The sequence below is a fragment of the Antennarius striatus genome, chromosome 23, assembly GCF_040054535.1.
Source record: "Antennarius striatus isolate MH-2024 chromosome 23, ASM4005453v1, whole genome shotgun sequence".
Lineage (NCBI taxonomy): Eukaryota > Metazoa > Chordata > Actinopteri > Lophiiformes > Antennariidae > Antennarius > Antennarius striatus.
In genome coordinates this window covers 276,704-300,000 of record NC_090798.1, presented here as the reverse complement: position 1 = coordinate 300,000, position 23,297 = coordinate 276,704, and the positions used below count along the sequence as shown (strand labels likewise).

Genomic DNA, 23,297 nt, shown 5'->3' with positions numbered 1-23,297 from the left:
CCCCCCAAACCGCCGGCACAAACCACGCCCCCTCCCCCAGGGGGCAGGGCCGGAAGCACAACGCCGACTGAGGGGAAGGTCCGAAGCATCGTGGACAAGTTCAGCAAACAGGGGCGCGTGGGTGACCAGGGGGCGGAGCAAAGCACCAATGCAACTCTGGGAATGCCACGGATGAGGCGCTTCAGGCGGCCCCCCACCCTAAAGCCCAAACCGCAGCGTGCCAGTCTGCCACTGGAGGCGCCACCGCTCCCCCTGAAGAGGAGCCGCAGGCCGAGGGCGAGCCAGTGGAGTGACGAGGGGGGCGGAGTCAACATGGAGGGGGCTCGATCAGGTAGGGGGGTGTGACGTCAGGGGGGTCAGCCCACTGGGGTGCTGAGCTGTCACACCGTCACTGATGCTGCAGCCTTCACCTGATTGGTCGAACGCTGCTGTTGGGGCTCCGTCTGATAGGTGTAAGGCAGTAGGGGGCGGGGCATGTAAGTAAGATGTTTGTGTTTGCGTTAGCGATGTGGTTGCTATGCAGCGCTGCTGCAGGAGGACCGCCGGCCACAGGCAGCTGTAATGAGGGCGCCGCCTCCCTGTCATGTGACCCGATCTACGCCACAGAGCTTTGTCACATGATTTAGAGAACAGGAAGTGAATCGTTTTGGCGGTTCAGGCTGGTGATCGGTTCTTTAATGGGGGGGTCGGGTTGTTGTTCCTCCTCATCGTCAAACAAACAGACAAACGAAGCGTTTCTCACCAGGCGTTCACTCGTCTGGGTGTGGAGACAGATTTCACTGTCAGGCCTCTGATTGGCTGGTGAGGAATCCACAGGGAGGAGCTTTGACACACAGGTGTGTTGTCGTTGGCCAACAGGTTCAGTGAGTCAGGTGTGTGTGTGTGTGTGTCAGGTAGAGGTGTGTGTTCAGGTGCAGTAAAAGCAGGAAGTGATGTCACACAGTCACCTGCAGACCTTCTGCTCCTCCATTGGTTGAACTCTGATCGTTTAGATTTAAAGGAAACACTTTGAAGTTTGTTTTCACACAAACTTTTCTTTCATTTCCTTCTTTTGGTTCCTAATAAATAAAAGCTTCAGTAAATCATTTATTTTTCACAATAAAAGCACCAGGAAACAGCTTTCTGACACACATGATAAATTGACAGGAGTGTAACGATAAAACGTTTTACTTCCTGTCTGATGGATCTTCATCCTCCTCTTCCTCGTCTCTTTACTTCCTGTCGTTGAATATTTAATGGCTTCTGTTTCCTGCCCCAGAGCCTGATGGGAAAGAGGTGGACGCCCAGCCGATTGGAGGAGGTGAAGCGGAGGCGGAGCTCCGCCCCCCCTCGCCGCTCAGCCCCACCTGCGACCCTGCCTGCGGCTGCGTCTGCCACCTGCAGCATCCCGGCATGAAGCTGGTGTGGGTGCCGCTGGAGGGGGGGGCGGAGGACAGTGATGAAGAGCGCAGCAGCGAGGAGGAGGAGGATGGGGGGGTGGGGGACGGGGAGAACGAGGTGGGACCCCCCCCTGACAGCGAGGCGTCACAGAAGGCGCAGTTCCACCAGTCCCTAGACATCCTGCTGGGGGAGGGGCACAGGCGGCTGTCGGACCCCGGCCCCCAGTCGGCCCTCGCCCTCATCTGCCTCAACACCCCCCCCACCCCCCAAAACACCTCTGACTCAGCACACACCCATCAGGGGAGGGGGGACAGTGAAGAGGAGAGTATTTACGAGTTCACGCTTCCAGAGCCCCGCCCCCCGAAGGCCACGCCCTCTGCCCTGCAGCAGGCCCCGCCCCCCCTGGACGTCCCGGTGATCCGGGTGCGTAAACCGGCCCGCCGCTCCAAACTCACCTACAGCCCCTCTGACCCCTCCTCCGAGTTCCAGGCCCCCCCCGAGGACCCGGAGCCGCCCACTGTGCCCCCCCGGATGCCTGTTGCCCCGGACAACCACCTCCCCACGCCGGTGCACCGAGGGGGGGTTCCCCTCCTTCAGCCCACGCCGGAGGAGCGGCGGTCCCTGTGCCCCCCCTCCCCCGGCGGCCTCAGCCCCCGCCGCGCCCTCACGCCCCCCCTGGTGCTCCCGGTCAGAGCCCCGCCCCCACCTCCCAAGACGGATGCCCGGAGGCTCAGCAGCGTCTCTCTGCCGACCCTCCCCCAGGACAGAGGTGGGTGCAGAACAAGGGGGGGGGGGCTGGTTGGGGGGGGGGCTCTGGGGGGGTCCCATTTATTAAACCTGTTTGTTTCCAGACGGCGTTCAGAACGGAGAGGAAGACGAGACGGACGAGGGCGGGGCAGAACCGTGAGTGTCATGTGGCCCCCCCACAGGGAGCTGCTGATATTTACATGTCTTAACGTCCCTCTGTCTCTACTTCCTGTTTCAGGTGGCCTGAGGGGGGGGGCTCCCTGGACAGGAAGTCGTCACTGGGCTGGGAGTCGCGGCTGCAGGACGGTAAGAACTGGCGGCGCTCAGCGGTGTTTACCCACAATCCTCCAGGGCTTTAGCTTCAGTCCCTCCTCTGCCCCCCCTGACCCCCCCAGAGCCGCTGTACCAGACGTACCGGGACACCGTCATCACCAAGGAGATCCGGCGCCAGACGGTGTGTCGTAACATCAGTAAGACCAGCGTGGACTTTGCTTCTGATTGGACGTCCCCCCGCCGCGTCACCACTGGGGGCGGGGCCAGCCCGTCGGCCAGGAGCAGCCGCGTGCCCCCCCCGGGGCAGAGCACCCTGTGGCAGGACCTCCCAGCGGTGCGGGACAGCGGCATCCTGACGCAGCTGGCCCCCGAGCAGTGGAAGTACCAGGAGGTGAGGGGGGGCGATGGTGGGGGGGGGTGATGGCGTTCTGTTGGTAACCCCCCCCCTCCCCCCCAGAGCATGTTCGAGGTGCTGACGTCGGAGGCCTCCTACCTACGCTCCCTGAGGGTCCTGACTGAACACTTCCTGGACTCACGCGACCTGCAGGGGGCGCTGGTCATCAGGGACAGGAAGACGCTGTTCTCCAACATCCTGAGGGTCCGGGAGGTCAGCGAGAGGTGAGACGGTGGGGGGGTGTAAACGTTACCCAGACCTAACCCCCCCCCCCCCCACAGGTTCCTGAGGGACCTGGAGGAGCGGATCTTCGGGGAGCTGCTGTTCCCCGACATCTGTGACATCATCCACTACCACGCCCAGCACCACTTCCCCGCCTACATCGACTACGTCCGCAACCAGATCTACCAGGAGAAGACCTTCAGCTCGCTCATGTGAGGGCCCCCACGGGTCACACACGTGTGTGTGTGTGGGGGGGCATTAACGTGTGTGTGTGTGTCTGCAGGAAGAACAACCTGCCATTCGCGGGGGTCATCTCCCGCCTGCAGGAGGCCCCCCAGTGCCAGCGGCTGCCCTTCATGTCCTTCCTGCTGCTGCCCTTCCAGCGCATCACACGCATCAAGATGCTGATCGAGGTCAGACTATTATGGGATGTTTGTGTTTCTGTGGTGGGAGGAGAGATGAGTGTTTGTTCTGGCTGTGTTTCCAGTGGGGGGGTGACCCTGAGGTCATCACGGTGTGGCTGGGAGGAATGTCCTGATGAGCCCATGAGCAAACACATCGACCCCCCCACCTCCATTGACCCACCCACCTCCACTGACCCCCCCACCTCCACTGACCACCCCCCACCTCCACTAACCCCCCCACCTACACTGACCCCCCCATCTTCTGCTTCCAGAACATCCTGAGGAGGACGAAGGAGCAGACGAAGGAGGAGCAGAGCGCCTCCAAGGCTCTGGCCTCCGTGTCCAAGGTGAGTCTGACCCCCCCCCTGACGCAGAGGGACTTGTGGGTACCCCCCCTCACTGGCTGCTCTCCCCAGATCATAGACGAGTGTAACACCCAGGTGGGGAAGATGCGTCAGATGGAGGAGCTGATCCTCATCTCTCAGACGCTGGAGTTCGACAAACTCAAGGTGACCTCACACAAACCTTTTCCTGCTCTGTGATTGGCTGAGCCTCGGGCTAACCGTTCGCCCCCCCCCAGGCCGTCCCCATCATCTCCCAGACGAGGTTCCTTGAGAAGAAGGGGGAGCTGCAGGAAATGTCCAAAGCAGGAACGCTGTTCAACATGAGGGCCAAGTTCACCCCCGTCTACCTGTTCCTGTTCAACGACCTGCTGGTCATCACCATCAAGAAAGGGTGGGCCCCCCCCGCCTGAACCTGTAAAGAACAAACACTGTCTTTACCAAACCATGTAAACCATGTGTTAAACTCAAGGCCCGGGGGCTAAATGTGGCCCTCCACATCATTTAATGTGGCCCACGAGAGCATTAAAGGTCAGAGTGTCTAAAAGTAAACAGGTCAAAAGTGTGCTTTGATTAAAACTACATTTCCCACAATGCAGTAGTTCATCCCATCTTAACTCTGACTAAACGTTGTGATCAAAATTAATGTCCTAACTCGTGTCTGATGTTATTTATCTTTATTGATTGATAGTTTGATCCTTGATTGATGGAGTTCTGTGGGTTTAATAACCTGACAAATGAAAAGGATTTATGTTAGAACAGAGAAACAAACAAACATGTTTTTTCTGTCTAACTGTAATGTTTGGAACTAGAATCAGTCAGAAATTCAGTTATTTAACATTAAGGAGTAGTTACATTTAGTTACATTACACTGAGTTACATTTAGTTACATTTATTAGTTACATTAAGGAGTAGTTACATTTAGTTACATTACACTGAGTTACATTTAGTTACATTTATTAGTTACATTAAGGAGTAGTTACATTTAGTTACATTACACTGAGTTACATTTAGTTACATTTATTAGTTACATTAAGGAGTAGTTACATTTAGTTACATTACACTGAGTTACATTTAGTTACATTTATTAGTTACATTAAGGAGTAGTTACATTTAGTTACATTACACTGAGTTACATTTAGTTACATTTATTAGTTACATTAAGGAGTAGTTACATTTAGTTACATTACACTGAGTTACATTTAGTTACATTTATTAGTTACATTAAGGAGTAGTTACATTTAGTTACATTACACTGAGTTACATTTAGTTACATTTATTAGTTACATTAAGGAGTAGTTACATTTAGTTACATTACACTGAGTTACATTTAGTTACATTTATTAGTCATGTGGCCCTCAGTAGAAATTAGTTTGACCCCCCCCCCTGTAAAACATGCATCAAACTTTCTCCTTTAAGGACAGATTCTCTTTCAGTTTCATTATGAGTCACTTCTCACTCCTGATTTACACTTTATTTACTGAACTGGTTTCGGTGACATTGACTGATCAGATCTAATCTAATCTAATTTAAACCTTTAATCCTGAATAAAGGTCAATATTTAAACACGCCTTCTGACTTCCTGGAGTGTAACAGGAAGTCAGGAGGCGTGTCTAAACTCCTCCTGTGTCTGTTTGGTGCAGGGCGGAGCGCTTTGTGGTGCTGGACCACGCCCACCGCTCCCTGGTGCAGGTGCAGCCGCTGGAGGCGGAGTGCCCCCCCTGTGAGAACTGCTTCAACCTGACGCTGCTGGAGAACCACCAGGGGCGCTGTGTGGAGCGTCTGCTGCGGGCGCCGACGCAGTGAGTGTGTGTGTGTGTGTGTGTGTGTGTGTGTGTGTGTGTGTGTGTGTGTGTGTGTGTGTGTGTGTGTGTGTGTGGCTAGCGCCGATGCTAGCTAGCCGCTACGCTACAGCTCTGCTTCTCTGTAGGTCCGACATGCACAGGTGGATGGCAGCGTTCCCAAACCCCGCCCACCCTGAAGGGGACGAGGAGGAGGTCATCTATGAGGACTGGGGTGAGTGTGTGTGTGTGTGTGTTTGTGTGTGTGTGTTTGTGTGTGTGTAGACCAGGGGTGTCAAACTCATTTTCACTGGGGGCCACATCAGCATTATGTCTGTCCTCAAAGGGTCAGATGTAACTAAATGTAATGTAACTAAATGTAATGTAACTAAATGTAACTACTCCTTATTCAAGTCACAAACGTTGTTTCTGTTATAAATCCTTTTAATTTGTCACTACGTTCACGTTTTTGTCAAGAGTTTAAATGGGCTGAACTACTGCATTGTGGGAAATGTGGTTTTAGTCAAAGCAAAATTTTGACCTATTTATTTTGGCACTCTGACCTTTTATGCTCTTGAGGCCACATATGGCCCCCGGGCCTTGAGTTTGACACATGGTGCAGACTGTCCTCAGGTGCAGTGTGTGCTGTAACGTATGTGTGTGTGTGTGTGTGTGTGTGTGTGTGTGTGTGTGTGCGTGTGTGCAGACTGCCCTCAGGTGCAGTGTGTGTTGCAGTACGCCCCCCAGCAGGCGGATGAACTCGCTCTGGAGCCCACAGAGATCATCAACGTGGTGCGAAAAACCAACGAGGGTAAGAACCTCCTCCAGACGTCAGGTCGGAGCGTCTGATTGGTCCTCTGACTCTGCTCACGCCCCCTGGCCCTTGCCCCGCCCCCCTCCCCACCCTCACCTCAGCAGTTTATTGATTTGTTTCCTGTCTTGCATGAACGACGCAGAAACTCCCATTTCCCCTTGTTTGCCCCCGCCCCCCCCCGCCCCCCCTTGTTTTCCCAGGGTTCTTAGAGGGCATCCGTCTCGCCGACGGCCAGAAGGGCTGGTTCCCCGCCGCCAACGTGACAGAGATCACCAACGAACACGTGAGGCGGCGCAACCTGAGGGAGCGCTACCGCGTGCTGCAGGCCGCCAGCGTGGTGGCCACCAGTAAGGGGCGCTCCAGCACCGTGACGTAGGACCGCGGGGGGGGTGGATTGAGTTTTAACAGGGCGGAGCTGAGTCATGCTGAGGAGGGGGACACCCTCATGTCGGCGCCGGCTGTTGTCTTCCAGTGAAACAGGTCTGAATACCCAGAATTCCAGGCGTTACCAACCGGACACAAACGTCAACCTGCTGCTGAGGAGATTTGGGCGTGTCTGGCCCCGCCCCCTGAAGCCCAGCTGGACGCCACATGAGAACCTTTAACGTTTAAGGATTTTATTAACTTATTGAAGTTCAAACAGGAAACAGGAAACAGGAAGTGCTTCAAAGAACTCTGACCAGTCTGTGATGTCATCAAACTGCACCGCCGTCATGTGTGAACATTGTGTCGCCTGTTAGCTTGTTAGCATGTGTCGCTAGCCGTTAGAATGTGGTGTAAATATACCCACAGGATGTACATACGGACCCCCCCGTCTGACCCCCCCCCCCCATGTTCTAATAAAGAGACTCGTTAACCCCGTGTTTGTCTCAGGTGTGAACGTTCTGAACCACCAGTGGAAACCCTTAAAGGGTTAAACCGTCAGCCTGGGGGGGCCCCCACCCCCGAGGCTCAGCAGCACAGAGACGGCATCCCCCTCCCGGTGGGACAGGAGTCGCCCCTCCAGGTCGGGGGGCTCCTGTTCCTCCTGTGAGGCTGGAGAGACGCAGGTTTCCCAGAATTCCCGGCGGCCCGATGATGTCACGAGGGTCACACTGAACCCCCCCGACAGCGTGTTCGCCGCCTCCAGCTCCACCCATGACCAGGACCCCCCCTGTAGCAGCGGACCCCCCACACCAGAGGTGTTTGGCGGTCCTAGGGGACGGGGCAGCAGGGCGGGGCTCTGGGGGGGGTGGCAGAGGGGTGGGGCTCCGGGGGGGTCCTGGTAGTGCAGCTTCAGCAGGTTGGTGATGGCCTGGTCCTCCTCCCCAGTCAGCTGGAGGATGATGGGGGTGGGCGGCGCCGGGGGGAGCAGGGCGCTGAAGGTCACAGTGGGGCTGCCCAGGTCTCTGATGGGGGGGCGACCACAGCGGAACGGATCCGACTGGGGGGGTGGAGCCACGCGTGTGGACATGACCGGCGGGGGGGGGTTGATGCGGAAGCCGGAGACCTGGAGGGAGGGTTTAGCATTAGCGCTGATGCCAACGGTCATTTACAAATATCTTTTAAATAATTTTAATTTCCAGAATTTCATGGTTTCTATGGAAACGTGGTCTCATGCTCTGATTGGCTGATTTGGTTCTTACATTGGTTGTGTGATGCGTTTGTTACGCCACAGGAAGTAGTTCCTGGTGGCTCAGGTGTTCCTGATGATGTCACACACTCACCAGCCAGTCAGTGACGGCGTTGGGGACCCTCCCCCCGGGGCCCATGAGGGGGTCCGAATAGAACACCTCCCCGGGAGTGACGGGATGGACTGCAGAGAGGACAGCCGTGACGTCACAGCCGGATGACACCTGCCTTAGTGACGTGGGTAAACTTGTCTCACCTGTTTGACCGTCGCGGTAAGTCACGTGGGGGGAGGAGCCCGTGGCCACGTAGAGGGGCAGGAAGGAGGGGTGGGGCAGGGTCCTGTTGGAGAGGGGGGGCAGTGGGGACAGCCTGGATTCCTGCGTCACAAACATGAACACGTGACAGACACGTGAGAGCACAGACGGTCACGAGAGGAGTTACAGACCGGAAGTGGATTCAAACTCACGACGCAGCGCCGGTGGTGGTCGGCCATGTTTACCGGGTCGGTTTTCTCCCGGTGGAGGTAAAACCGGCGGCGGTTTAGTTTAACGATCAAGTCTAAAGTCCGTCAGTCACGTCCGCAGCGAACTGGCGCCCCCTGCTGGTCGGGTGGGGGTCATTTCTAACTCGTGGGGCATCATGCGGGTGTATTTGCGTCATTTCCTTCAAGGACAAAAATCCGTTTTTGACTGAAACCTGAAGAAGAACCAGGTCTGGTGGAGCTCCGACATCGGTGTGACCTGTAATCTGTGTCGTCACCAAATCCAGAAGTTCTGACAGGAACTCAGACACCTGAGATCTTCAGTCCAGGTGAACGTGATGTCCACCAAGTTAGTTGAGTTTATCCAATGACTTCTTTGTCGCGTTAAGGGAGTGAAAGCCGTTAGCGGTTCAGCCGTATATAAATGGGGGTGGGAGTCGAGCCAACGCGTCTCACCCACATGTAATGAAGTCTGAGCATCACCCCCCCCCACCCAAAAAAAAGGCGTGGCTCCTTTCAGGTCGGTCTATACAAACAAGACAGCAGTGTGGAGAAAACACTTTATTCAGGTCAACTTTCTCCACGTAAAATATCTTCAGACGCGTCTTCGTCTCGTCCAGATCCTACAACACCTTCAGTAGTGAAACTTCAGCTGTTGACACCTTCTGAATGTTGACCTTTGACCAGTGGAACCTTCGATTAGCGGACAGTCGACTCTGACGGAACGGGTGTTCTGGTTGGCTGTTGGGTAAGGGCTGTGGTTGTTGGGGGGGCTCTGGGGTTGATGGTTGGACTCAACTCTAAAAAGAACAGATCAATGAACAGGAGCTCAGAACTGATGGGTTCAACTGTTGGTCCCACATGTCCAGAACCCCCCCCCCTTACCTGGTTTGCGCGGCGTTCTGTGGATGATGTCACCGATGCCTTCAGAGTCCGCCTCAAACCTGTAGCGCGTGAAGAGACGATGGAGATGAGCCAGCTGGTAGGTGCACTGCACCCCCACCCTGAAAGACAAGGCAGGACCTCAGCTGCTGTTGGATTGGTCTCTCGCGGGGGGGTAGATGTGGAGATACTCGTACCTCTCAGTCACAGACTCGTTCATGTTGACCAACTTGTGTTCCAGTATCTCGTTGCGGTAGGTCACATGACCCAGACCGAACTGGGGGAACGGAGCAGATTGAAGTTTAACCCTTTAGTTTCCCCTGTATGTTCAGGAGCGGTTTCAGTACCTTCACTGTGGATCCACAGCTGTTGACTTGAAAGGAGAACAGAACCCTGGTGCCGGCGGTCTCTTTGGGTCCACACCGTTCATCTGCCAGGCTGACCTTCACAGACTCACCACTGGGGGCGCCCAGAGACACGTCGGTGACCACGGTCATCCAGCCGTCAGGTGAACACCCTGTGAAGAGACTGGTTTTAGTCAGCGTCCATCATTAAATACCACAAAAGCTCCTGGGGGGTAGAGGATGGTCCTACTGATGAACTCAGTCCTGGTGAACGGACACGTCTTCACAGAGGAGCTCTGGACCTCCAGGGTTTCACGATCTCGCACGAGGATCTCAAACGTCCCCAAGGACCCCTTCAGAGTGATGTTCTGTAACAGAGGGGTCATTAGTGTTGGAGCTGGAGCAAAGCGTTGGTGATGTTCTCCGGTTCTTCACCGTGTACTCGTAGCCGTGACTGAACAGAGGCGCGTGGAGCAGCAGCGTCTTGCTGTCGTTGGTCATGATGTAGCCGTGTCGCTCTGCCAGCTCCTCCGTTAACGGGTCCGAGCCGACTGTGATCACCCACAGGGAGTCCACCGGGCGGCGGTCCAGTTTGAAGCTGATCCCAGACTCTGAACACTCTGCGCTGAACGCTGGAGGAGCTGTGAAGGAGGCGTCCAATGACATTCCTGCTAAAACACAGGTAGGGTCACATCCTGACTCGTGACTTACAGACATCGGTGAACAAAGCCTCGATGGAGACCAGGTGGAAGAACGGCTCGTTCTCAGGCAGGACCGTCAGGGTGTAGTTGATGTCCAACATGTACTGAAGAGTCGAGTCTTCTCTGGAGAACTAGAAGAACAGGACTGAGCCGACGGCTGCAGACAAAGGTGAGCATCCTGTAAAGACCTTTACCTGCTGCAGGACGACGGGGTCGTCAAACGGCAGCTCCAGCGTGAACCCGTGGGTGTCGTTGGGGTGAACCACTTCGGTGAAGTTGCGGCTGCTGATGTCGGTGAACGTCACCGTGTACTCCTGTGTGTTCAGACGGACGGCGGTCAACGCCACGTCCTCAGGGACGCCTCCGAGGTACACCGTGAACGCCCCGTCCTGAAGAACTGTTCGGTTCTCAGTGAAGACAGGGTACGGCAGGAGGGGCGAGGCCAGCGTATTGTGGAACCGGACCCTGGTCTCAGTTTGATCCTGATTCACCAGGATTTGTTCCACGTACAGGTGATAGACGTAGAACTCGAACAGGTGGCCGGACACCACGCTCTGAAACCAGACCAGGACTGAGTGAAGGTTTGCTTCAAACGACAGTTACCCTCGTTTGAGTCAGACCTTCCTGTGTCGCCCTTCGGCGTCGTAGGGAATCCTGATCCTGACTTGACCGTTGACCTTCTCCACGGCGTAGCCCCTCTCCTCCACGTCAGACTGACCCATCAGCTCCCCGTTGAGTCCGAAGCTGAGCTGTGGGATCTCAACGCTGGGGTAGAGCAGGTCTGGAGTCTCCCACACCATGGAACCAGTGTCATCACAGGAACCAACATCTGTGGAGACACCAGTACCCCCCCAGAATGAACCCAGAGACCGACCCTGATGGCAGCAGGTGGATGGAGATACTGACACTTTGAGCAGGACGCCACCAGGTCCACCATGAGGACCACCCAGCTTTGAGTGGAGAACAGCGTGGCATGGACCACCTCTACCGGAACACCATTCACCTGGGGGGGGACGACACTGAACACCTGAGCTGCACGAGTCAAACACGTCTAGTTCCAACGGTCACCTCAGTGCTGGATGAGTCAGGTTGTCCATATGGGGTACGAAACACTATCCTCCGGTCCGTCAGGTCAAACATGTACCCCCCCTTCTGAGCGTCAGACAGGTTCATGGGGGACAGCTGTTCCTCCCCCTTCTGGAACATCACCTGCCAGTCGCTGGTGATGGAGCTGGGTGTCTGCAGAGAGGTCATGGTGGTAAGAAGCAGCATCAGGTAACATTTAGCGGGATTATAAGGTGGGGGGGGCATACAAGTCTGAGGACGTTGGAGTCCCCCATCAACGCCCCAGACGGACAGGCCACTTCAGTCGCCACGGAAACCTATAGAGAGACTGATTAGACACTGAGATGAACCCTCTGAACGTGTTCAGGTGTGGAGGATCTCACCTCCATGTAGTTCTCTTCACAGGTGACCTCTCTGGAGGACCAGGGGAGGGCAGCAGAACACTTCCTGTCCAGGGTGAAGGTCACTTCCTCTTCCTGGTGTGTCGCCGTCAGCCTGAAGCTGAACGTGAACTCGTCATCCTGAACGACACGTGAGAAGAGCTGGAACCACCTGGTGACTCGCTTTAATTAAACCAAACCCTTTAAACCCATTGGTTCTCACTCTGTGGTGGGCGTGGCAGCTGAAGTAAGAAGCTCGTAGCGCCATCAGGCCCTGCAGGGGGAGGATGCTAACGGAGTAGCCACACGTAGCTGCGTACCGCTCAGTGATTGGATACACACCTGTCCCGTCTGGTAAACACATCACACCATTTCCTCGCACCACATTTTTATTTCTACCCACCCCCCCCGTGTGGTTTTCACATCAGAGACACCAGGACTCACCAACGGCTTCAAGCAGAGGTTCCTCCCCAACAAACGAGAGGTCGACGGTTAGCAGGAAGTAACGCTCACGACACTCCACCTGGAAAACCCCTGAGTAGAAGAATTAGAGATTAACCTCCAATCATGAGTGTTGTATTGATTATTACTGACAAACTTATTTAATTTACCTTCAGGCATGTCGGCACATTTCACATGCAAGCAAACAGACAGAAGTAAAACCACACTGGAAAACCAGAGAACAGTTAGAGTCTCAAACATCAAGTACAATAGAACAGAACTGAAGCTAAAAGCTGAATTTCTTACCAAGCAGAAAGTCCAACAGCCATGACCACTGATGCACTGGTAGCGTACACAGCTAGCCTAGCTGCTAGCTAACTCAAACAGGCTAAAATAAACCAGCAAACGTTGCTAAACTAGCAGCTTGAGCGACAACCGTGTTAACTAGAAAAACTTCAACAGGCATCAATTTATCAGCTGCAACCCGTTCAGCCAATTAGCGTGATTGCTAATGCACCACACCTGTGACTGGGACACCTGCAGGCCTCTGATTGGACGGTGCAGCGACAGGCCTATAAAAGCCGTAGCAGGCCTCCGGTGGACACGGATCCATTTGGAGAAGAAACCAGCCGTAGAGGTGCCTCTCAGGTGATTGTTGGCTGGCAGGTGTAGTTTGCTAGCAGCTGAGCTAGCTTTAGACACAGCCGACACGTTTGTGGTCGTCATGGCTTCTGGGATGTTCATCAGGTGAGTGTTTGATTGTCTGAGATGCTGTTACTTCACATTGGTCCACCTGTGTCTTATTTCTGTGTCATTTGCCTTCCAGTGTGGTTTTATTCCTGTCTGTGTGGTCGACGGCCAAAAGTAGTCAAGTCCCCGATGGTAAGAGAATCCGACTTGGTCTCTTAGGCTCTGACGGATTGTTTGTCACTGCTTTGAAATGTCTGTTGCCACGATTAAATGCTTTATAAATAAAACTTGAGTACACCTGATTGTTAACAAATTATCACCTGGACTGGTTTGTGGCTGCAGAAGTTTATCGTATGGAGTGTCGTGATCGTTACTTCATGATAGCTGTTGATCTCTCGTTCACCTGGGAAGAACCACGATTTGAGGCTGTCGGTAGGTGTCGTTTATTTCTTTGAATTTATTAGGTGTTGGTAACAGAAGCTAAAAGACTGAATCAGTTGCTCTCCTCCATTTTCTGATGTTGGAATTTTTCATTAACATGTTAAATTCAAAGCTCTTGAACTTTGTTGCATCCATTTAAAACCAGCTTCATTGAGGATATATTTAACCTTACTGAAGGATGTTTCTGGAATAAACCTTGTTCCAGATGAGACGGGTGTGTTTCCACTGGTGGGCCAGTACGCAGCCATGTGTGGCTACAACGTCCAGGTCCTCCCCCTGCAGGACCGTGTGGAGCTCAGAGCCTCGTACTTCAGCTGCCACACCGACAACCAGGTGAGGACGTCTGTCAAAAGAATTTTATCTCATGAAGAAACAAAGATCTTCACTCCATTGGGTTTGAGAGTCTAATGCCTTTTATTTTGATGTCCATTCCAGGATGATGAAGTCTTCACATTCAACTTCAACATGATGGTGACTCATGGCGAGGAGGTTCTGACCTACAATATGAACAAGACCTGTTCTCCTGCCCTCCCCTGGTCCCCCAGAGAGGTCACCTGTGAAGCCAACTACATGGAGGTGAGTCTAGTTGACTTGGAGGTGTGTGGGACCAGGTGTTTGTGGTTTTACCAGCTGTTTCCCTGCAGGTGTCTGTGAGGAGTGATGTGGCGTGTCCCACTGGGACGAGGAGGGACGACTGGGACGCTGTGGTCCAGACGGTAAAGACTCCTGGGACATGTGACCAGTTACAGTAGTAGGTTGGTGTTGACTCGCCCTGATGCTGTTCCAGGCCTACACCTCAGCCGTCTCCGACTGGCAGGTGATGTTCCAGAGGGTTGGACAGGAAGTGACGCCCATGAACCTCACAGAAGCTCAGGACCAGGGCTACACCTTCGACCTGACAGATGGACGGCTGGTGTTTCGGACTCCATATGGACAACCTTACTCCTTCAGCACGGATGTAAATGGTCACGTGATCGTATGGTGAAGACTGTTGATCAAACTCCTGACTCGCTGCCCGTCTCTCCAGGTGAACGGTGTCCCGGTGGAGGTGGTCTATGCGACTCTGTTCTCCAGACAGAGCTGGGTGGTCCTCATGGTGGACCTGGTGGCTGCCTGCTCAAAGTGTTAGTGGTGACATCATGAACTGGTTCCATACGGTCAGGAATGAACTGCTGACGTTGGCTTCCTGTCCACAGATGAAGGGTCACATGACGGCAGCTACCTGAGATGGCAGACACCTGAGGTGCTCCACCCGCTGGTCGCTGGGCTCCACGAGACAAAGATCAGTGTTGGTGTCGACGGGAAGCTGGTGGAGCAGCCGGTGGCCGAGGAGAGGGGGTACCTGGTGGAGAAGTTCAATGACACGGTCCAGATCAGCATCCCCCACAATGCAACAGGAGGATACAGGAAGGTCAGAGGGCACAGCTGTGTTTCTGTAGCCACAAGCTAACCTGTTCCACACTGAGACCTAAACATCTAATGACTGTACTGCCCCCCACCCCCACAGACTGTGGCATCGGGAGACCTCAATGAGTTCTACACCTTTGAGATCTACGTGGAGCAGATCTCCGTGGATGAGGATGACGTTGACACAAGACTTCGCTTCCACAAGACGCTGACCACGCCCCTGCTGCCACGCCCTATTTTCTCTGAAGACCGTAAGTCTAGAACCAGACATGTGACCAGCTGGTGAAACCATGATCTCTGGGGTATTCTCTGGGGGTTTCTTTTCAGGCACCGTGTTTGAGGAGCAAATGTTCACTGTCTACCTGGGAGATGTTCCTCTGGATGTGGAGCTGATTGCTGTGATTCTGAAGGACACTGAATACAACGTTCCTCCCTTCACAAACAAACCCGGCAGCATCATCACACAAGTGATCCAGCCCAATGACACGCGTAGCTACACCATGAAGGTCCCGTTTGAGGACTCGGACGTCCTTCAGCAGGTAGAACCTCTGAGTTTAACATCCATCAGTTTGTAGATGGAAACGGTTTCCTAGCAACACTTAAAATGTGAATTCTAGTTGAACAAAGAGGAGAAAGCCGTTGAGTACAGACTGGACATCAATTACACTCTGACCGTCCTGCCTGAGAAGAAGCTGTTCTTCCACCAGGCTTCAGTCACGGCATCGACACCACTCTGTAAGTCCGTCTCTTCTCTGGTCTGGTCAGTCTTTTCTTTGAAGGGACTCTAATCACTACTTTGCACCTGACAGCTCCTCCAGCGTTCATCGCAGAGTGTTCAGACTTTGGGATCAACTTCAAACTGGACCGCCACCCGTTTGACTCCCTGTGGGTGATCACCATCGGCTCGGACCCGCTAACGGAGGAGCTGGCAGAGCAACACGGCTACATCATGACCAACGATGGCAAGACGCTGCTGCTCCAAGCGCCTCTGTTCAGTCACGGCTACGAGTACACGGTAAATGTTTCTCCAGTCCTTCACCAACGCTTTGCTCCGACACTAATGACCACTCTGCGTTGTAGAACATCACGCTGAAGGGGTACTTTGGAACGTTTGAGATCCTCGTGAGGGATCGTGAAACCTTTGAGGTCCAGAGTTCCTCTGTGAAGACGTGTCCCTTCACCACGAAGGAGTTCATCAGTAGGAACAGCCTCTACCCCCCCCAGGAGCAGATAGTCTTGTATTTCATGGACACTTGCTAAACCCGTCTCTTCACAGTGTGTTCTACTGACGGCTGGATGACCGTGATAGCAGACTTGACTTATAGCGTCCCCAGGGGATCATCCCTTGCCAGCGCCAGCCTGGTGGACCCGTACTGTGGACCCAGAGACTCTGATGACTCCCGGGTTCTCTTCTCCTTCCCGCTGAACAGCTGTGGATCCCTAGTGAAGGTACGGCTCCGTCCTGATGGTCACTGTTGGGTTGGTTCCTTCAGTGACCAGATGCTTTCTTTTTCCAGCTCAACAAAGAGATCGTGACGTATGAAAATGAGGTTCTGTTCAGCCAAACCCAGCCCGCAGTAAAATCTCCAGGTGGTTTACTGGACAGGTGCGTTCAGACCAACACTCAGACCATTTCCTTCTCCTGAACTTTATTAAGTGACTCCTCCCTTAGGGTGACTATGGAGTGCACGTACCCTCTGGCCGGTCTCCATCGCCTCTTCTCAGTCTACAAGTTTGAGTCTGACACCGCCGGCGTTGGAAAGATCTTTCATTCTATTGTGCATCACCAAGGTACAGGTTCTAACCCGATTGAAGGGGAAACTGCATTTTGAAAGCTGACGACTCGTCTCCTCAGGTCTGCAGAGTCCCACCACTGAACCAACGACCGTGACTCAAACCATGGTGCCAGTCACCAGGAGGACCAAGAGCACCAGGCGGCCGGGTCGACACCCTTCTGCCAAATTCATCAAAGTGTCCAACTTCCTGCAGAAGCTGTCCAAACGTCAGTTCTTCATTCAAACATGAGGACGTTCAAAACGAGCCGTAAATGTTCTTAAACCTGCTTCTCTTTCCAGGAACAAGAGGATTATCACAAGTCAAGACTGTTCCTGCCATTTGATGGGCTGTACATGTAGTAATTGCAAATTAATAAAGATCTCAAACGATAATCTGACTGTCTTGACTTGAATCATCATTGTTCAGAGATCTACAAGGTTCTTCAAAGTGGGGGAGGGCAAACGGGTCTTGTTGGTACAGTAGTCTGAACAAGAGAAGCTAACATTAACCAGCCTCCTGTTGACTCCTGTCCTGCACTGACCATCAGACCAGTTTGGCCTCGGCTGCCATCGTCTCCTGACGATGTCTTGGGTTAAATCTTTTCCACGAACACCAGAACGTGTTTTGTGCTGGAGAACGGCATGGCTCCAGCTTCCAGTGAGCTGAAGCTGAACTTTGAAAACGAAGCACTAAAATGTTTCCTTTTAATTTTTGAACCGTTTACTGTTGATTTGTACATAAAGGAAAAGTAGTGTTTTTCAAACAAGTACAGTAATCCCTCAGTTAAGGTGTTTCAGGAATGACAGGTGAATAATGAATTCCACTGTATAGCAACGAATTGGTAATCTAAACGTTTGACCCCCCCATACTGATATTAAAACACTGACCTTTAGAACACTCTGATACTGTTTAAAACACTTTTGTGTCTGAAGTCAGACAGAACGTAGAGCACTTCCTGATGCTGTCAGCCAATAGAATGAGTACAGTATCACATGACTGCCGACTAACAATCAGTGATGAGGTGAAGTCACGCGTGTTGATGCGTGAATGTGTGAGGGATTACTGTATTTTAGTTGACATCTGCCACAAATACTGCATTATTCAAATCAGCTGAGGTGTTTTGCTCTAAACCGCCTGTGGTGACGGTTACCTGCACCGCAGGTGAACAGCTCAACGGATTTGTATTCAAATATTAAACCTGCGTTCATGAAGTACAGAACAGGGAATGATTCAGCCTGGAGACGCTTGTATTCAAAGTTGTCCTGAAACATTAACGTCAGCTGAGGTTTACCTTAGTGTCAACAAGAATCAAACGTTTCTATTGGATGACGGATCTCTGGTGATGTCATCGTTCAGTCACGAGTCTCAACCATCAGATGGAGGAAATGTTTAATTACAGATCAATGAAACCATTAAAGACATTAACGTGTTTGTCTCCTGACGGGAGCACCAGCGCCCCCCCTCCACAGGTTCATCGTCCGTCAGTCACCCTCTGGGTTCTTTCACCTGATTGGACAGACAAAAAACTGATCACCCCTGGATGGCAGAGGAACCCCACCCCCATCACACCTGTGAACAGGTGAGGAACCCCACCCCCATCACACCTGTGAACAGGTGAGGAGCCCCACCCCCATCACACCTGTGAACAGGTGAGGAACCTCACCCCCATCACACCTGTGAACAGGTGAGGAACCCCACCCCCATCACACCTGTGAACAGGTGAGGAACCCCACCCCCATCACACCTGTGAAGGATGACCGTCCATAGAGGGGTTACCATGGCGACGTGTGGCGACGGTGCTGGTCTCGTTCATCGGGTAGCGGCACTGAAGCGTCAGCCTGAAACAACAACCTCCAGTCATCGTCTGGAGGCGTGAAGGAGGAACCTCAGGTGGACCTCACCTGTACGGAGAGTCTCTGTGTATGAGGGGATCCTCGGGGGTCTGAGGGTCTGGAGAGGAGCTGATCTGGTTCTCGTACACCAGGAAGTTCCCCTCAGTCTGAGGAAACAGGAGCCAATCAGACGGCTGGAATCTGAGTCCATCAGAAGAACCTGGAGACCCTCACCGTCACTGAGGTCCCACAGGAGGCCAGGCTGAAGCTGAAGAGCGCTCTGGAGCTGTCTGTCTCCACGGGAACGCAGCTGGGGTCCAATAGGCTGGTTCCGTTGGGGTGGGTGGGCGGGGCAGTGTGGGTGGTGTCCACCAGCGCCACCATCCTGCCCTCTGGTAGACACACTGTTAGAGACACAGCAAGGGTTAATTCAAGACAAACACCAGAGAACATCTCATCAGATGTTATGGATGGAGGGGGTTCAGGGGGTTCAGGGGGTTCTGGAGGTTCAGGGGGTTCTGGAGGTTCAGGGGGTTCTGGAGGTTCAGTTGGTTCTGGGGGCTCTGGTACCCAGGAGCTCCTGGACAGGAAACGAGCACTGGTGGACCATCCGGGCGTGAAGCTCCAGCGTCTCTGAGTCCACCAGAGAAACGTCCACTCCAGAGACCAGAGCCTGCAGCGTCAGCTCCTGTGGGTGGGGGGGGGCTGATCGATTAGCCTGTAACAAACTGATTGATTAGCCCTCAACAAACTGATTGATCACCAGATAGGTGGCTCCAGGGCTGTGGGACGGGATCTCCACCGTCAGGTAGTCCTCCTCCGCCTCCACCACCAGCCCCCCCATCTCCACCAGGTCCCAGTCCAGCCTGCGGCCCCCGAGGAGCAGGTCCAGGTTGGACTGGGCCCCGTGGTGCAGCTGGGACTGGGCCTGGGCCCCACGGTGCAGCTGGGACTGGGCCCCGTGGCGCAGCAGCACCAGCAGGCTGCTCTCTTTGCACTTACCCTCCAGCGTGGGGTAACCTGGAGCGGCAGGAGGACAGAGGGGGGTCACTAGGGATGTGTCTAATGTCTGGAGTGTGTGTAACATCCTCACCTGTGTGTGTGTGTGTGTGTGTGTGTGTGTGTGTGTGTGTGTGTGTGTGTGTGTGTGTGTGTGTGTGTGACGTCCTCACCTGTGTGTGTGAGGCGGTGCTCCACCGTCTCCTGGTGATGGATGGTCTCTCCCGTGTGATCGATGGTGATCATGAAGGTGAACGTCAGGCTGTAGGTCTCCCAGCCGCCGCCTATGGACTGGATTAGACCATCAGTCACCTCTGGGGTTATTTTAATCTCACCTCTGGGATTATTTTAATCTCACCTCTGGGATTATTTTAATCTCACCTCTGGGATTATTTTGGGATGTGCCAGCGGGAGGCGGAGCCGGTAGGAGTGGCTGCCGTTGCCGTGGGCGATCCGGGTCACGCTGAGGTCGGCCTTACTCGGCGCCAGGGAGGTTGGGGTCCAGGTCAAAAGGTCACCGCCGCCGTGAAGCGTCACCTTCTGCAGCGACGCGTCGGCGGCGAACACGCCCAGCGTGGCGGACAAGACGCCGTCGGAGGGGGCGCCTGCAGCCCCTCCCATGTTGAGGGAGGGGCTTTGGAGCAGGAGGGGCGTGGCCAGGCGCCTGAGGCAGCGGTGCTGCGTCAGGGGCCAGCGTCCGTCGGCCCACTGCCTCACCACCAGCAGGTCCACCGACATGGAGCGGCCGTACTGCCCCCGGACCCCCCCACTCTGGAGGAACCACAGACATGAAGATCCAAGACCCAACCCCCCCAGAAGATTCTCCCAGTTTGGTCTTTACCTTCAGGCGCCCCCCCCGGACGCCAAACGGGATCCTGACCTCCAGCCGGCCCCCCCGGCGGCTGACCTGGACCCCCCCCTCGTGGTTTTGGGAGCCGTTGAGAATCTGGCCGTTCAGTCCCACCCCCACGCCGCCGTCCCAGAACCCCCCCCGGACCAACGGGGACAGGATGTAGGGGCCCCCCCACACCAGATCGGACCCATCCATCTGCGCTCCACCTGGGGGGGGGGCATGTGAACATTTCACCCTGGGGAGGCTGGGGGGTTAAAGAAACCAGATCACATGACCTTGACTCATCGCTTACCCAGAACGCAGGCGGCGGCGGCGGCGACGCCCAGGACACGCCCCCGGAGGCGGTACAGGACGGTCGCCCTGACGACCTCCAGTTCCATCCCATCCTCCTGGAGGAAAACAACCCCTCCCCAGAGATCAGCCACGGCGATGCAGGTCCGACCCTCAGCCACCGCCGTGCATTCTGGGTACCTTCACCACATATGAGAGGGGGGAGGAGCGGGGGCAGCGGAGGGTGAGGCGTGAGCCACGCAGGGACAGGTGGTAGCCCCGGGGGGGGGCGTCCGTAGGGGTCAGGCTCCCCCTGTGGAACCTCACGCCTACGGCCCCCCCAGCAGGTGCCTGTGGGGGGAGGAGGCAGCTGATTGGATGAGGGCGTGCACACGGATCAAGCGTGTTGTGGGCGACTCACCTCGTCTCTGGGGGCTGGGGGGGCGAGGGGGGGCTGGAGCGACACCTGGACAGGAAGTAGTTGACACGTCCCCCATCAGTCACCCCCCAATGGTGATCACATGATCCCTCACCTCCAGGTAGTTCTCCTCACAGACCACCTCTCTGGAGCTCCACCCCCCCAGCAGGGGGCAGCGCAGCCGCAGGGGGAACGCCGCTGCCTCCCCCCCGGCCTGCAGGGCGACGAACCAAAGCCCCAGGCGATAGTCTGACCCCCCCTGCAGGGCAGGTGGGGGGCGATCAGGAGTACTCGCTGCAACGCGACCGACACGGGACAGGAAGTGACGACGCACCTGAGAAGAGACGTGACACCCCAGGAAGGAGGCGCGCAGCACCAGGGCTCCGCCCACATCCGTCAGGACGGTGTAGCCGCAGATGGCAGCTTCCTGTCTGGACAGGAAGTGGCGTCCGTACCGGTCTGTCGGAGGTGAAACGTCACCCGCGTGTAGATTTAAATATCATTGATCCTGTTTGACCTCTGACCTTCAAAGTCAAGACGCCACATCGGCCCGAGGGCACCGGATTGGACAGAAAGCAGGAAGTGACGCTGGAGACACGCCCACTGAAACATTCCTGGAAACACTCAAAGAAAACAGCAGCGCCCTTTCATCAACACGCCGGAAGCGTGTTCACGTGTCACTTCTGAAACGTGAACACGCTTCACGCCTGAAACGTGAACACGCTTCACACCTGAAACGTGAACACGCTTCACACCTGAAACGTGAACACGCTTCACACCTGAAACGTGAACAGGCTTCACACCTGAAACGTGAACACGCTTCACACCTGAAACGTGAACACGCTTCACACCTGAAACGTGAACACGCTTCACACCTGAAACGTGAACACACTTCACACCTGAAATGTGAACACGCTTCACGCCTGAAACGTGAACACGCTTCACGCCTGAAACGTGAACACGCTTCACACCTGAAACGTGAACACGCTTCACACCTGAAACGTGAACACGCTTCACACCTGAAACGTGAACAGGCTTCACACCTGAAACGTGAACACGCTTCACACCTGAAACGTGAACACAGCTTTGAAAGGTGTGGAAAACTGACACTCACGATGAAACAGGACGTTATCAGAGGTAAGAATAATTTTATTTATTTGTTGTTGTTGTTACAACACGTGATTTTAGGTCACGTGGTGTGGGCGGTAATAATCGTCCCATTGACACTGAACTTCTCTCACCTGGGGGAGCGGGAGTGATGACACGAACAGGTGAGGACTGCAGGAACATCACACTGAAACACACGGTATCTGTTCATATCTATAACATATCGATCAGTTGTTCTCATGACGTCACCACCGATCACTTTGATGCTCACCCGAACAGAAGCAGCGAACAGAACTTCGTTGTGCAGGTGCGACTCATTCTGGACTCGGTTCGACGTCCGCTCCCGGTAGGACGCCATCTTGGCTCACCTGTCATTTAAATGCTCATCATAAGACAAAAAATGAATTATTTTTTAAAAACGAATGAAATCTATAACTTATTATTAACTTTATGCCCAAAACACGCTTAGATATTTATTTTTCGAGGCATTTAAATCTCGGGTTTACGATCCACCTAAAAAAATAGGAGCTTACAGCGACCCCTGGTGGAGATCTGTTGTAATGTCACATTTAACAGCAGGTGAGGCACATCAAACTGTTGGACTCTCCGTTGCCCGGGGTAACGCAGGTGGGCGTCGTCACGTGACATGTACGTGGGGAAATGTTGCTTCGGGACGAGTCGCGTCTTTAAAAAGCCCGACGGAAGTTAAAGGTCCTCAAACGCAGCACGAAAGAGACGTTAAAGGAACGGGATTAATGTGGGAACAAAGCAGTGCGCATGCGCGTCCCTAAAACGAACAAAAATATATATTTCTGATAAAGAAACCTCGCGGAACAAGAAATGCAGTGAATAAATTCTCGTTTTAAGATCTTTTTTATCTGAGATGATTTGTGTTGCCTCACAAATATCCAAGTAAACCACTGAACGTTTCAAACTCAATCAGGCTGATTAAAAAATATTATTCAACACGTGACTCCATAGAGAAACACCTTGTTTCCACACCACGTGATCTTGTCACACCTTTATCACCGGCAAAGCAACAAACCGTCAGACTTCACTTCAGCGTTCAGACAGAAACACGTTTGACCATCAACATTTAGTTTGTTCCCACAAACTCAAAGTGACTCTTAGTCCTCATTAACATCTGAGTCACCCCCCAGTCATCAGCATCACTGTCTGCAGACCCCAGTGGGGGGTCCAGGACCCCTGAGAGATGTTGTTGCTAATGACGACCGTCTTCAGG

General features: G+C 54.0%; 4 protein-coding genes across 4 annotated transcripts in view; 2 read left to right on the top strand and 2 right to left on the bottom strand.

Annotated features, from left to right (window-relative positions):
* The window catches only part of arhgef15b (Rho guanine nucleotide exchange factor 15b), an 11,265-nt gene extending 4,048 nt beyond the window's left edge, over positions 1-7,217 (top strand). The window contains exons 2-16 of the mRNA XM_068308560.1: positions 1-331; positions 1,259-2,149; positions 2,232-2,283; positions 2,366-2,433; positions 2,523-2,791; positions 2,858-3,018; positions 3,076-3,228; positions 3,300-3,429; positions 3,693-3,767; positions 3,837-3,929; positions 4,001-4,155; positions 5,405-5,563; positions 5,692-5,777; positions 6,249-6,353; positions 6,557-7,217. The exon at positions 1-331 is cut by the window's left edge and continues 170 nt beyond it. Of these exons, the coding sequence (XP_068164661.1) occupies positions 1-331; positions 1,259-2,149; positions 2,232-2,283; positions 2,366-2,433; positions 2,523-2,791; positions 2,858-3,018; positions 3,076-3,228; positions 3,300-3,429; positions 3,693-3,767; positions 3,837-3,929; positions 4,001-4,155; positions 5,405-5,563; positions 5,692-5,777; positions 6,249-6,353; positions 6,557-6,732 (2,904 nt within the window). The 3' untranslated portion in view covers positions 6,733-7,217. The remainder of the gene's footprint in view (positions 332-1,258; positions 2,150-2,231; positions 2,284-2,365; positions 2,434-2,522; positions 2,792-2,857; positions 3,019-3,075; positions 3,229-3,299; positions 3,430-3,692; positions 3,768-3,836; positions 3,930-4,000; positions 4,156-5,404; positions 5,564-5,691; positions 5,778-6,248; positions 6,354-6,556) is intronic.
* Positions 7,218-8,291: 1,074 nt separating this feature from the next.
* On the bottom strand, positions 8,292-12,688 carry LOC137591003 (uncharacterized). The gene is made up of 17 exons (XM_068308856.1): positions 12,568-12,688; positions 12,432-12,487; positions 12,265-12,354; positions 12,044-12,171; positions 11,824-11,961; positions 11,689-11,757; positions 11,444-11,614; positions 11,282-11,378; positions 10,996-11,204; positions 10,570-10,929; positions 10,386-10,506; positions 10,110-10,315; positions 9,925-10,042; positions 9,678-9,847; positions 9,528-9,607; positions 9,334-9,452; positions 8,292-9,248 (listed from the first exon to the last, which is right to left on the bottom strand). Exons 1-17 carry the CDS (start codon positions 12,588-12,590, stop codon positions 9,148-9,150), a joined length of 2,256 nt encoding a protein of 751 aa, XP_068164957.1. The 5' UTR covers positions 12,591-12,688; the 3' UTR covers positions 8,292-9,147.
* LOC137591002 (uncharacterized) lies at positions 12,207-16,965 on the top strand. The gene is made up of 19 exons (XM_068308855.1): positions 12,207-13,008; positions 13,088-13,143; positions 13,294-13,383; positions 13,598-13,725; positions 13,828-13,968; positions 14,037-14,108; positions 14,180-14,350; positions 14,420-14,516; positions 14,589-14,803; positions 14,900-15,050; positions 15,127-15,338; positions 15,417-15,534; positions 15,609-15,814; positions 15,880-15,997; positions 16,076-16,248; positions 16,317-16,405; positions 16,472-16,590; positions 16,655-16,801; positions 16,875-16,965. Exons 1-19 carry the CDS (start codon positions 12,986-12,988, stop codon positions 16,916-16,918), a joined length of 2,370 nt encoding a protein of 789 aa, XP_068164956.1. The 5' UTR covers positions 12,207-12,985; the 3' UTR covers positions 16,919-16,965.
* Positions 16,966-17,952: 987 nt separating this feature from the next.
* On the bottom strand, positions 17,953-23,296 carry LOC137590942 (uncharacterized). Its single transcript, XM_068308808.1, has 16 exons — positions 22,326-23,296; positions 22,189-22,241; positions 21,472-21,561; positions 21,051-21,406; positions 20,951-20,995; positions 20,731-20,880; positions 20,552-20,648; positions 20,248-20,465; positions 19,788-20,177; positions 19,580-19,697; positions 19,171-19,427; positions 18,978-19,095; positions 18,642-18,811; positions 18,477-18,574; positions 18,320-18,413; positions 17,953-18,081 (listed from the first exon to the last, which is right to left on the bottom strand). Exons 1-16 carry the CDS (start codon positions 22,427-22,429, stop codon positions 18,061-18,063), a joined length of 2,379 nt encoding a protein of 792 aa, XP_068164909.1. The 5' UTR covers positions 22,430-23,296; the 3' UTR covers positions 17,953-18,060.
* Between the last annotated feature and the right edge of the window lies 1 nt (position 23,297).